This window comes from Vulpes lagopus, chromosome 4, assembly GCF_018345385.1.
Source record: "Vulpes lagopus strain Blue_001 chromosome 4, ASM1834538v1, whole genome shotgun sequence".
Taxonomy (NCBI): Eukaryota; Metazoa; Chordata; class Mammalia; order Carnivora; family Canidae; genus Vulpes; species Vulpes lagopus.
Window position 1 is genome coordinate 46,601,751 of NC_054827.1, and position 13,920 is coordinate 46,615,670.

At 62.8% G+C, this 13,920-nt stretch overlaps 1 protein-coding gene across 2 annotated transcripts in view; it reads left to right on the forward strand.

Annotated features, from left to right (window-relative positions):
* The window catches only part of CAMK2B (calcium/calmodulin dependent protein kinase II beta), a 76,434-nt gene that overhangs the window by 23,305 nt on the left and 39,209 nt on the right, over positions 1-13,920 (forward strand). For both annotated transcript variants that reach the window (XM_041751604.1, XM_041751605.1), the window contains exon 2: positions 5,501-5,595. In XM_041751604.1, the coding sequence (XP_041607538.1) occupies positions 5,501-5,595 (95 nt within the window). The remainder of the gene's footprint in view (positions 1-5,500; positions 5,596-13,920) is intronic.

The window sequence follows — 13,920 nt, forward strand, 5'->3', positions numbered from 1 at the left end:
ATGCTGCCGAGGCCGCGGGGGTGCGAGCGTTCACATGGACAATGGTATGTCCATGCCAGTCTCTAGTCATGTTTCTTCAGGCCCGTTTCCCTGTTTCCTCTCTGGACAGCAGTGGGACACGGTCCCCAGGATGACAGCCAGGATGTTTCTGGGGATGGGCAGCTCTCGTGGGCCTGAGCCCTGGATGTCCCCGCTGCAGCGGGACCTGTAGCTCCTGCCCAGTGGGACACGCACTTGTCCAGATCCTGTTGGGGAGCTGCTCGCTCTCCTCACTAGGAGAGGCAGAGGAGGCTGGGGAGGCAGAGGAGGCTGGGAGGCAGGGGAGGCTGGAAGACTGGGGGGGCAGGGGAGGCTGGGAGGTAGAGGAGGCTGGGAGGCAGAGAAGGCTGGGAGGCAGGGGAGGCTGGAAGACTGGGGGGGCAGGGGAGGCTGGGAGGCAGAGAAGGCTGGGAGGCTGGGAGGCAGGGAGGCTGGGAGGCAGGGGGGCTGGGGAGGCAGAGGAGGCTGGGAGGCAGGGGAGGCTGGGGAGGCTGAGGAGGCTGGGAGGCAGGCGAGGCTGGGAGGCAGGCGAGGCTGGGAGGCCTGGGAGGCTGACATACTCTCCTGGTGTCCCTGGGACGGGTGTCCTCTGGTAGAGCAGTTTGCAGCTGCCTCATGTCATGCTGTGGAAGAGTTGTTTACGATGTTTCCGAGAGGGAAGAGAAAGCAGAATGTAAGCAGCACCTTCAACTTGTTCTTTAAACTATTTTGTTGATTCCATTTTCCGCTGTGAGCATGGATTGTTTATTATTATTATTATTATTAGCAGGAAAATACATAATAATCAGCAGTCTTGGCTCTCTGTTTCATGGAGAAGTTAATGTTTTCCACCCAATTACTTAAGTCAAGATAGAAAATATAAAAGGACCCCCCTTCCTTCATTCGCAGGAGCTCATTTCAGTCAGAGGTGGCTTAAAAACATTAAGCTATGAGACAAATAAATAGCAGCTGGTTTAGTTTAGATGAAGGCACATGAACAGGCCAGGGGCCTTTCTGACTCCTGTGTGGTGCACCCCCACCCCGGCACAGGCCCCCCAGCTAAGCCACCTGGGAGAGAGGACACCCCTTAGGGATCTGTGGGGGAGACAACCTGTCTGGCCAGTAGGTGCTCCCGGTGCTTGCCTAGCCCAGGGGAGAGGTCATGCAGCCGACGGTGGGCTCGGGGCGGGAGTGGGGGCAGCACGCGTGCATCCTCCATGGGCTGCCTCCCCCAGGCAGGCAGGGGTGGGTCCTTTGAATTGCCCAAGGCCTCTGGCTTTGTCGGGGTTGCACTTGGAGACCCCGTGGGAACACAGCAGCCTCCTGCAGGGCCTGAGGTCCGGACATGGGGGTGGCCGAGCTGGCCGCCCGGGCACCGGCACCGATGCACCTGCGCTGCGGGCTGGCCCTCCTGACTCCTTTGGAACCTGGCCAGTCGGCCGCTCAGCCAGGTGGGGAGTGGCGGTGGGGGCGGCGGGGCGAGGGGCTCCCGGTGTGTGCCTTGGGCCTGGAAGCTGGGTGGGGCTGAGCCCCCCAGCTAAGCAGGGAGGGCACAGCAGGGGCAGGGGCGAGGTTGACAGGGGCAGATGCAGCCACAGGGACCGGGAGGAGCTGTAGGGCGGGGCTGGCAGAGGAGAGGTGCGGGAAGGAAGGGGCAGAGGCGGGGAGGGCGGAGGCAGGTGCGCTCTGGGCCGGTGGGCAGGTGGGCAGGTGGGCAGAGCAGGGGGGCAAGTGTTCCCGGGGAAGGTGTGGCGGGAGCCGGTGGCGGCTGCAGGTGATGTGCATCAGGCGCGAGCTCCGTGCGGCACTGGGGGCAGGCATGTGCTGGTGTTTCAGGCTGGAGGAAAGTGGGGTGCGGACCATGCTGCCGGGGGGCCCAGGCTGGACCGGGAGGGGAGGGAGGTCCGGGGGTGTGTGGCCTTGCCCCCCTGTGCAGAGGCCCCCACACCGCCTGCCCCGAGGGTGGGGTCCTGCGTGTGAGGAGGCAGAGGAGGGGGCAGCCCCTGGAAAGGTGGGGAGAGCAGGGGGCAGGGTGACCTCTCAGGGCTCCCCTGGGTGGGAGACCTCTGCAGGCAGATGGAGGGCACGCCCTGGAGGCCCCTGAGCAGAGCCGGAGGGCGCGGGTGTGGGGGGTGCTCGCCCACCAGGATGGGCCGGAGGTGATGGAGCCGCGGGTTCCTGCACTGCATCCGCCCCCCGGGGGGAGGCCCCCCGCTGTCAGCCTGGAGCCTGGTGCCTGCTGGTTGAACTCAAGTGATCTGAATAGGGTGTTGGGGTCCTGAGGCCCCTGGGCAGCAAGTGCTGGGGGGCCTTTAAAAGGCAAATAAAACTCATTTAAAAATAAGTGCTTAGAGTCCTTGTGGGTCTGAAGGCTCAGAAAAGATCGGGTTCGCTGCGGGGGCGGCATCGCAGAGAAGTGTCCTGGAGTTCAGAACAGAGACCCCGAGTTGTGTTGGGTCCTTGTCCTCAAAGATTCGGTTCTGGGGGTAGGACATGGTGCGTTGGAGGGAGGATGTGCGGTGTCCGGGACATGGGGACCCTGGCTCATGGGGAACAGCATAGGCTTCCCAGAGCACTGGTGGTTCTGGGGGTGCAGCCCTGAGCCTGCCAGCCAGAGCCCCAGTCCAGGTGCCGGAGGGCTGGAGGCCTGCCTGGGAGTGCAGGTTCTGGCCGACTTTCAGGGACAGCCCCGGGTGAGGGGGCAGAGAGATTGGGGTCTGTGGTGACCAGAGGGCGGAGGAGTGGTAGTCCCTGGGGCCGCACTGGCCTCCCTGGGCTTGCTGCCCACCCAGGGTGTGGTGCAGGGAGTCCTCCAGCGCAGGGGCTGCCCTAGCGCCTGGCTGGCCTCTCCTGGCAACTTCCACAGCAGCTCCCCTTGGACACCTGAGCCCCAGGCCCAGCCCCTCATCATAGACTGGGTTTTGATGGGCGATGGGGTCTGGAGCCCCATGGCCGACAAGGGTGGGGACAGCTCTTTCTAGAACTTTCTTCCAGGCCCGGCAACAGGGATGACCCCAGAGGGGCTCCCGGAGGTGCCCTCCCCCGACCTGGCAGGTGGGACACTGGGAGAAAAAGGCCCATGTCCAGTGAGCTCCCATGAGCTCCATTATGGAGTGCTTGCTGGATGCACTGCCTTCATTCCCTCTGCTGACTCCTGCCACCTGCCCCTGGCCTCACTCAGAGCCTCACTCTCCCAGGCTTAGAGCTTCTGTGGAAGAAAAACCACTGTGTGGCCTGGGAGGGAGGCAGCCCCCCAGGACGTGGGGCAGAAGGCCAGCCTCGGCAGGGTCTGCATAGCTGTGTGTCCGAGAGTCTCTCCACCCGTGGGCTCTCGGTCATTTTGTTCACACGCACTCTGCTGTGTGCTGGGCAGGATTCCCGGCCCACTGCTGTTGATGCCCATACTTACCCCGCCTGGTGGAAGGGCCTATGGGCCTGGCCCCGCTCCCAGAATGGGCCCGCCTCTGTCCCCTGGCCACCTCCCTTGGCGTCCACCCTGCCGCAGGCTCGCCGTAAGCGTGCAGTCCGGCTGTTGGCAACTTCCAGCGGGGGGGTCAGGCCTGCCCTGTGAGGTCAGCTGTGGCATGGGAAGTCCTGACTGCCCCACGGAGGCTTGCAGAGCCTCAGGCGAACAGTAAATGCGATGCTGCGGGGTGGATGCAGGGGCCAGCAGTGGGTGGGCAAGTGGCCACGGCCTTGCTCAGCCCTTGGGCAGCCCTGGGAGCCTCCCTTGCTCCTTTAGTGGATGGGGATACAGGCTCAGGGAGAGGGATGCAATATGGACAGAGCAGGATTCGAACCCAGACTGGCAGATAGCTCCTGGCTTTTCCCCTCCTGCAAGGGTCAAAAGAAAAAAAGAAATCATCCTTTCTGTAAATGTTTCCTTACATAGGAGGATCACAGGTGCCGAGGATGCACGTCCCCAAAACTGCCTGTACCCCAGAGGCAGCCACCGCCTGATTCTTGGGCTGACTTTGGAAAAGCAAGACACAGCCCAATGCACAACCGTTGGTTATGATGACCTTCGTCATTAAGAAAACGTTCAATTAGATTTAGTGCAATATTTATTTTTTTTCCAAGAACGCGAGTAATACATTTTAATGAAGTTTTATCCCAAAGGGATCCAGTAGTGCCCCCTTATCGGGGGGGGGGATCATGTTCCAAGGCCCCCAGCCAACCCTGCCACGTTGTGTCCTGTGAGTGCGTATGGATGGTTACACTTAATTATGAATCAGGCACAGGACAAGTGGTGACAAAGTGGTTTATCAGAGGCTGTGTGAACGCGTCTCTGTCTTACTGTCTGGCATTCGCTCTTCCCCGGATTGTGTGACAGGGTGACAAGCCCCCGTGAGGGGATGAAGAGAGTGACTAGTGCGTGCTGGTGACACCTGTGAGGGGCTGCTGACCTGCTAACCGTGTGTCCTGAGGATCACATCCTTCCGGTTGAGTGCAGACACGTGCCCCTGCAGATGTTCTCTGAGACGCTGCTTTTGTGTTGCCTGGAACGTGGGGCTTCTGTGGCCACGGGATTCTCAGGCTGCATAGATGGCAGGAAGGCCTGCACCTGCCCATCCAGTGACCTCCCGGCTGGACCACAGACCCTTCCCGAGCCATTCCCTTTCTGGGCCTGACTCATGCGTACCCGTCCGGCGTTCTTGGGAATCCATCTGAAATCAGATTAAACCAACATTGGTGACAAGTGGAGGACCCCAGAGGACCTCGATGGGACCCCCAGGGCCTGCTCTCTGGTCTCTGGCAAGCCTGCCCCCTCTTGAGGGTCAGCATCCATGGGTTGTGGGCCCTCTGGTACCGGCCTCGTGGCGGTAGCTGGCTCGACCCTCCAGACTGGCCCTGCACACCCCACCCCTGCCCTCAGAAGCACCAGTGCTGGGCAGCCCAGGTGGCGCAGCGGTTTGGCACCGCCTGCAGCCTGGGATGTGATTCTGGAGACCAGGGATCGAGTCCCATGTCGGGCTCCCTGCATGGAGCCTGCTTCTCCCTCTGCCTGTGTCTCTGCCTCTCTCTCTCTGTGTCTCTATGAATAAATAAACAAAATCTTAAAAAAAAAAAAAAAAAAAAAAAGCACCAGTGCTTCCCTGGGACTTAAAGCCTCTGCTCTCACAGGGGCCCGGGAAGGGGCCCAACCCTCCAGCAGTGCAGCTTGGGGCTCTGATGCTTCTCCCTCCCTCCCGGACCTTCAGTGAGTCCCCTGTGGGCGGCACAGCTCTGGGGAGGGCTCGCGGGCCTCACAGTTTGGTGCCGAGAGCCAGAGGCCGCATGCTCAGAGGCCCTGGGCAAGCCTGGCAAGGACGCCCAGGCTGTGGTCCCGCGGGAGCCGGGGTCCCGCACAGGCCGGCACGAGGAAGCGGGGCTGGGAGCCAGATCCCCAAGCAGATCTCTGCCCAGGCTTCGTGGTTGGGTGCTGGGTGCTCGCAGGGAGATTAACTGGCTGTCCTGTCTCTGTTCCCCATTTCTTCCCCAGGGGGGCTTTCTCGGTGGTCCGGCGCTGTGTCAAGCTCTGCACTGGCCATGAGTACGCAGCCAAGATCATCAACACCAAGAAACTGTCTGCCAGAGGTAGGCACGGGCTGTGTCGGCGCGGGCCCAGAGCTCGGCAGGACTGCAGGGGCACCTGTGGGGAGAGGGTCCCCTTCCCTCGGACGGGGGATCCCCCGGTGGCTCTGGCTGGGGGCTCACGGAAGGCAAGAGGTCAGAGCGCTTGGTGGCCTGAAGACTTCTAGTGACGGATGCTGTGGGGCTGCCAGAATGACCCCTACAGCCCCTACCCCGTGTCGGGGACGGTTTGCAGGGCCCTGGGCCCACAGGGGTGAGCGTGCTGCTGGACACGTGTCCTCGCCCCGCCGGCCTTGCCCCTCCGGAGGCCTAACTAGGCAGCGGCCCCTTCTGGGCACACAGGTACAACCGTGGCCTCCTGGGGTCCGAGCGTAGTCCCCGGGTTGGGGGGACGGAGCCATGGTGGGGGCACTGCCCTAGGCAGGTGACTCAGAGTACAGACCCAAGGGGCGAGGGGCTGGGATTGCCGGAGGGGGTTGCTAGCATGAGGAGGGGCATCTCTGGCCCCAGGGTCAGCCTGGGGGAGGCCGGGTGACCCCTGGGCAGGGAGAGTCAGTGAGGCCCCCACCAGCTGCCGTCTTGTCCAGACACAAATCAGCCTCGAGGCTCCTCCTCTGGCCGGAGAGGCCCTGAGGGCAGCTGCTGGTGGCCTGCATCCCTCCCTGAGACCGTGGGGGGCAGCCCTGGGGAGCAAGCAGTTGAGCCCACCCTGTGCGATTTATTGAGCTGTATGGAGGCATTGTCTGGGGACCTGCTGTGTACCAAGCCTTCAGGCCTGAGTGTGTCCAGGGGCGGGCGCTCCCACCCCAGCTCATGCCAAGGGGCCTGTGGTGCCCAGGGAGCTCCGTCCCGAATCCTCCATGCTCCGTGCTAGTGTTGGGGCCTGAGGGCCGCGTGGGGCCGTGAGTGGGGAGGCTCTGGACAGATGTAGCAGTGCTAGCCCCTGACCGCAGGCGCTGCCCCTGATGGCAGGCATTCCTTGGGCGCTGCTTGGGGGACAGCGGCGGGCTCGGCGGCCTCCTCCCGTGGCTAGACTGGGATGGGAAGTGCTGTGGATCTCTGGGCAGCTGCATGCGGCCTGTGAGCAGGGGCAGCCCCAGTGCACATGGGCCTGGGTGAGCCGATGCTAGAGGTGATGCTGCCCAGGGCTTCCTGTCGCGTAGCACTCCCGGACTGCTCCGTGATCCAGGGTGCGGAGCACTGGGAGATGCTGGCCTGGACTGGGTTGGGGGAGATGTCTGCACCTGTGGAGTCCCTAAGGCAGGACGAACCGAAGCTGGTTCCAGGCAGGGGAGGAGGAGCCGAGGGTCCCCTAGACCGGTGCGGGAGACCCTCACTCTCATCGGCTGTGCCGAGTGGGCAAACGCATCCACGTAAGCCCCCGAAGCTCCATGTGCAGGGCGTGGGTGCAGGGGAGGGCTTGGGGGTGGAGGGTTTTGGGGGATGAATAGGAGTTTGTGAAGCTGAGGCAGAAAAGCACGTGGTGTGTTTGTGTGGAACACTGCAGCTCCTCTGAAGTCCCTCGCACTCCTGTGGATGCCCTCAGGGTGCTCCAGGTGCCTGGAGGCTCAGGACCCGCAGCAGCCTAACACACAGGTGTGTTGGGAGAGTCCCAGCCATTCTGCCCCTTCCTGGCCGACAGCCTGCTTTGCTGCCGGCATGTCCCCGAGGCCTGGGCGAGCGCGGCGGCTGGGGGGGCTCTACAGAGCCTGGGGCTCCTGTCAGTCCTCCTCCGGTCTGTGTCCTAGTAGGGCGCGGCCAGGGCCCTGGGGAGTCCCACCTTTGCCACCACACCCAGGCCTGCCCAGCTCTGGGCAGGGGGGTGGGGGCTGGGATTTTTTTTTTTTTTGTCCTGCGTAACTCTTTATTATGGAAAATTTCGAACATCCCCAAATATAGAGAAAGTGACAGAAGGAGCCCCCAACTTCCACAGTGACTGACTCTCAGCCAGTTCTGCTGCATCGGTAGCCCCCTCCCCCATCTTGCTGCACATCCCAGACAGCCTGTCATTCTGCACACGGTGTTCAGCTCTGTTCTCTGACAGAACAGGAGTCTACAGACAACCCGTTGCCTGCCCAGACGGGACCTCGAGATCCTCTGACCCGCCCACACCCCTCCCGGCCTTCCTAGCTGGGGGCTGGGGGCGGGTGGGGGGGGATACCGAGGGGACCAGGTCTCTGCACTCATCCTCCCCTTCATGCTGAGTGTGGGCTAGCGAAGGGCTTGGGCTTGGCACCACACGCCCACCCCGGGCCCACTGTTAAAGGGGTGAACCTAGCCGGTACTTGTTCCTGGCTGCGCAGGGCATAAGTGCTTAAAAGGGGCCGATGGGCACAGTGCTGTTCGCCCCCCCCCCCCCCCCGCCTTGGCCACCAGCCTGCAGGCTGCAGGCCCCTCCTCCACAAAGCTGCTTCCTGGGGTCCTCCCCACAGCGTGGAGACCCCAAGCCTGTCTGGAGGGTGCCTGCAGCTCCGTTGTCTCTGCACCCCTCCTGCGCCCAGCCTCTCCCAGAGGCTCCCGGGCTGGCTTCCATGGAGCCGCAGGTTCTCAGCTGGCCTGACGCACCGCCTGGCCCTGTCTTCTCCCTCCTGCTAAGCCTCCGCAGGCCTTGGGCTCCTTCCAGTGCTTCCCACCCCCGGGCCTTGGCACGTGTGTGTCTTCTCTGGAAATGCTTTCCCCAAACCTCTACCTGCTTGACTCCCATTGGTGACATTTCCTCAGACAAGTCTGTGCTGTGCTTCCAGGGCAATCTGGGACCCATGCACCCTGCTTTTATTTTATGGATGTCTTTCCCATCAGACTTTGGGCCCTGTGGGCAGGGACTTGACTGCCTGGTTCGCCACCGTGTCTCCCACACCCTGCCCAGGTGGCGAGCGCTCCAGAAATGGTTTTGAGGGGATGAGCATGTGCTTGGAGTGAATGAATTTTGATGAGGTACAAGGACAGTCTGCTGGAGACGGGTTAGGCTTCCAGGTGTGAGGCTGGGGTGGGGACGGGGTGGATGGGGTCTAGAGGGCTTGCGGCAGCCTTGGGTCTGCAGGGGAGGCCCCTGGTCATATGGAACAGCCAGCTACCTAAGCACCTGGGAGGGCCCAGTTCCAGGCACTTCCGTGGATGCCGGGAAGCAGGGAGGCGAGGCCCGGCGGTGGCTGTCTCCAGCGGGGCCCCAGTGGCCTGAGCAAGGGCTCCCAGCCTGGCTGCCTCTGTGGCAAGCACCAAACCAGTCCCTTGCCAGGAAGATCATGTCAGAGATACGTGCCCAGCTGTCCTGCCGGGGGGAGGGATGGAGAGAGGGCCCATGGGTGGGAAGTAGGGTGTCCGGGGAAGTGCCCTAGAAAGAGGAGTGATGGGAAGTGGAACTTCCCAGGAGGCTTTGCCTCCTCCTTCATTTCCACTTGTTATGTGAGTCCAGGTCACATGGAGGGGGCCCCACTCACCCCTGCAGGGAGCAGCAGCCTGGGTCCTTTGAGGCTTCTGATGATCAAGAGGCTGCCAGCCCCCAGTGAGGAGGAGCTCACTGGCACTGGACTCAGGATGCCTGGCTTGCCCACTGACTGGCACACAAGGGGGCCACTGGGGCCTGTGCACGCACCCATTGCACCCCATCTATGTGCCCCAGGCTGCGGGACATAGATGTTTAAAGCTTCGTCTGTTATTAAGAGGGGGACTGTGGAAAAAAATTTAAAAAAAGGAACTGTGGGACATTCATGTGAACGTACTGGGTGGATTAACAGCAACAGTTGGAGGGCAGTAATTGGGCCAGGGTAAGGGGGTCTTTGGGCCTTGCTGTGGGCCCCCCTCCCCCAGCCCATTGGCAGCACCAGTGGCTGCTCCTCGGGGGGACTTTCGCTGCCTTTGGAGGGCACGCTGTGGACATGAGCTGCCAGCACCTGGGAAGCAGGTGCCAGCAGTGACTCTGGGCGGTGGCTGCTCGTGGGGGAGGAAAGACTGCCTGGGAACGGGGCCCTGGGCGGTTATTGGGTCCTGAACCTCGGTGGCACTGCATCTCCACGCGGCTTCTCAGTGACCGTCCATACCCTCTGAGGTCGGGGTGGGCACCCATTTCACAGATGAGGAAACCAAGTCCTATGGAAGCAGACTTGCTCAGTGACCCACAGCTGAGCTGAGCAGAGCTGGGAGTAAGGGCAGCTTTAGCTTTCACCCAGCTGGGGGGTTGCTGGGGGTCAGGAATGGGGCAGCCCTCACAGGTGGGGCTCAAACCTGGGGTTCACCTCAGAGATGGGGGGCTGCCCTCACAGGTGAGGAGCTGCTCTCACAGGTGGGGCGCTTGAACGTGGGGCCGACCTGACAGGTGGGGGCACCGAGTGACAGGTGAGCTCAGGCCTCACCTCTGGGTTTCCTCCCCCCCCAAGCTGATGCCCCGTTCACCCCCAGCCCCCTCCCTGGGTCACCTGGGGCCACCGGCCCGGGCCTGGGGCGCCCTGCGGGAAAGTGTGATGGGGAGGGGCTGAACCCGAGGCCTGCGCGGGGTGGGGGGCGGGGCCCATGACCCAGAGCCGGCAAGGCGACCCGGGCTCCGCGGAACTGGGTTAGCGAGGACGCGGCGCCGCATTGCAGGGCCGGCTGAGCATGCGCAGCGGGCGCCCCTCCCTCCCCCCCCTGCGCGGGGAGTTCCGAGTTCGGGGCTCCTCCCCACCGTCTCCTCACCCCATCCTCCGCCCTCCTCCCCCTTCCCTCCCCTCGCCCACGCCCCTCCCCTCCCCTCTCCACTCATCCCCTCCCTCTGCATCTCCCACCCCCAGTCCCCCCCTTCCCGGTCCGGGAGCAGCTTCCCTCTCCCCCACCCCACGACCTGGTCACCCCTCCGCTCCTCCCTGGCCCCTCGCAGCGCCCCGCGGGCTGAGCCAGGGCCTCACGGTGTAAGCAGCTCCCAATTTCAGATAAACAAGGATTTTTTTTAGAATAAATATGTCCCAGACCCCCCTCTCCACCTCCATCAGCCAACGTTTAGTCTGCCCTCATGTTGGGGCTCTAGGGGACTCTGGGCAGTGGGAGGGGTCCCCAGGGACCTGGAGGGTGGAAGTGGGGACCTCTCCCTCTGTGCCCTCCCCTAGCGCAGCTGATCTCCCAGGGTTGGGGTGGGGGGTACCCTGTGCCAGGGAGGAGGGGTAGGAAGAGGAGCTGGGGGCCTGGAGACCTGTTCCCATGTCAGAGGAGGAGGGGCGCCACCAGGCAGTGGGCTGCAACCGCCAGATTTAGCTGTAAGATCTGAATTTCAAATAGACCGTGAAAAAAACCTGAATGCAAATACGGTCCAAACTGAACGGGCCTTACTTCCACTAGGAAATTATTTGTTGTGTGTCTGAATTTGGGACACACATGCTAAAAAATCCTCATTGGTTATCTGAGATTCCCATTTGACTGGGCATTTTGTGTTTTATCGGGCAGTATACACAGAGCGGTTGAAAGAATAGTTTTTTTGTGATCAATTCATCAACCAGATGGGCTAAGTCAGAGCTTTTGAAAATAGGGGTGGTGGGGGCACAGCAGGAGAGCCCAGGGCAGGAGGAAGAAGGAGCGAGGCCAGGCCGGTGGGGGCCCTGGCGGCCTCGCAGGTGAGGTGGAGAGTACGGTGCCTGGGGTGAGGGTGACTCTGGGGTACGGCTACCTTGGTGAATGCTGGGTCAGTGCCAGGGGTGTTAGGACCTGGTGGCCTGGGTGCTGTCCGTGCTCCCGAAACTCAGGCAGCAGCAGTGCCCACCTCACGGTGTTGCAGAGGGGCCAGGGGCAGCAGTCCCTGCCAGGTGGACTGCCCCGGGGTCATGGGGGGTCGTCAGGAGGGAACCTCTGGGAGCTCCTGCACCCTGGTGGGGTTGTCGTAGCAGCCCTGTCACTCCCCAGATCTGAAGGGATCCCTGCCCGCCCCAATGTTCATCAAGAGATCCCCCCCCCAGACGGCTGCAGGCTCGGGTTCTGACCCCAGCACTCTCTCTTGGCGGGTCCCGGAGGCCTTGAGGGGTCCAGCCCCTCTTTGAGTAGGACTGTGACGGGGGAGGCCTGCACTGTCTGGGGGAGAGCCCCAGCGTGGAAGGGATGTGGTCTCTGCTTGCTGCCAGAGCCACTGGGGAGCTTCTCCGCCACCATGCCCTCCTATTCTGGAAGGTGACAGTGTCCTACCATGGGACAAGACTGAGTCTTCTAGAGGATAAACACCATTGGTGAGGGTGGGCGTCCTGCCCCAGGGTCACTGGCACAGCTATGCACAGGATGCAGATCCCGGAGGGCTGAGATGGGCAGCGGCCAGTATGACCCCGGCTGGGGACCCAGGGAGGTCGGCGTGCCAGCTCTCGAGGTGCCCCTGGCAACACGAGTGTCATGGTGATAGGGGCGTAGAGGGTCCCGGTGCTCGCCGCGGGATATGGTCAGTCCCCCGTGGCAGGGGTAGGGGCCACTGCACCTGGTCTGCCCAGGATGGTGGCTGTGGGGCCGGGAAGCCCACAGCCAGTTTGCACTGCACGTGGGGCCTCTTGTGAGGCTGTCTCAGGGCTGAGCTGCACCTCGTCCTGGGTGACAGCAGAGGGCCTGCGAGGTCGTGAGGACTTGGTTCAGGGGCCCGGCCACAGCCGGGGAGGGAGGGCCCTGGGGACCCAGCTGCTGCACCGCCCCACGGTGCCATCGTGTGGGGCGGGCCTGGTGGCTGGTCTCTGTCCCAGTGGCAGCTGCAGGATGGCACGGACGCCCTGCTGGGGTGGGGTAGCTGCCTGGCACTGGCGCGGTAATTGCTGGTTGCCGAGTTGCCTTTTTAAAACAAAACACGCACAGAAGTCCCTGCACGGGGGTGACGTGGGGGGATCTTTTCATCCTCCTTGCTCTGCTGGCACCCGAGGGAGCCCGGAGCGGACCGGGTGGACCACGGGAAGCTCTGCGGGATGGCTAGGCCTTTCTCCATGGCTGCCAGTACTTGGGTTCTGGTGCCAGCCCTCCAGGGGCAGCCCAGCCCCTCCCTCCAGCCCCCCCCCGCCATACCCCATGCCCCATCTCAGAGTCAGGGCAACGGTCATAACAGCCCTACCCTGTAGGAGCTCTTGGTAGCCTTGGGGGCCAGTGTAAAGCACTGGGCAGGCTAGTCCCAGGTGGCCGGCAGGACCCCAAGCTGCCCCTTGACGCTCCCTGTGGGCCCTGTCAGCATGGAAGCCCCGGCTCGGAGGTGACCCCCTCCTGAAAGCAGTGTGTACCTGGCAGCTGGCAGCCAGTGCCCACAGGACGCTGTTTGAGGACAGAGCCGAGCTCAGAGCCACAGGTGTGAGCAGGTGTGGATGCTCCGACCTGAAGTTGCCCAGCTCCCATGACCTGCTCCTTCCCTGGGGCTCCCGACCCAGCTCCCCGGGACCCTGGGGGTGGGAATGTCCCGGACAGGACAGCTCAGCAGCTCAGAGCCCCAGCTCTGTCCCTTGGGATTTTGAGAGTTTGGGGACTTGAGAGTTACAGGGTTGATGCTGGACGGCATTTGGTGTGATGGTGGATATCCCTGAGCCTCCTAAGATTCTAGGAAGCTCCCTGTTGGCATCTGATGGTGTCAGTATGGAGGTGGGTGGGAGGAAGGGGAAGGACCTCTGAGTGACATCCCAGGGCCCAGTGCGGGGCGTCGCCGGGGCAACAGGTTCTTGTCTGTGTGCTGGCACTGACCACCACTTCCCTCTAGAAGAACAGAAGTCCTGGCAAAGGGGGTAGGGACACCTGCCAGTGGCCTGGGGTGTCTTGTGAGATGGGGGTTGAAGGAGGGGAGTAGGAAAAACAGGCCAGGTGCCTAGCTCTGCAGGGCACGCTGCAGGGGTGGGGGTGGGGGTGGGGGCGGGACTGGGCTTGGGGTCTCCTCTCTGTCAACTCCTCTCCCTGGGACCTTCCCACCCTTTTCATACGTAGGGAAACAGACTGAGAGGGAGGCTTGGCCTGGTTTAGGGTCCCCATGTCCAGTGTCCCCATGGCCACTGCACCCCATGCCCTGAGGTGGTCAGCATCTAGCCTCCTCCCGCGGCTCTGTCTCTGGCTGGTTCATGGCCCCCAGCTGGCAGGGCGGTAGCCAGGGACCTGAGCTGCTGCCGGGCTCTCATGGCCTTGCCCACCCCCATGCGCCACCAGGCCCCCAGTGTTGTTCAGTGTCTCCCTCTAGGGCCAAGACACACGTTCACTCCCACACCCCATAGCCTGAGGGTTGGCTGTCCTGCCCACCCCTTCCCAGTGGGCGTCCTTCTTTCCTGGGACCTCAGCAGGCATTCGTGTGTCCATGCAGAAGTGGACAATGGCCCTGGGGCAGGGGCTTGACCCTGACCCAGACCTCCACAGGCCCTGTCCAGGAGCTGCTGGACG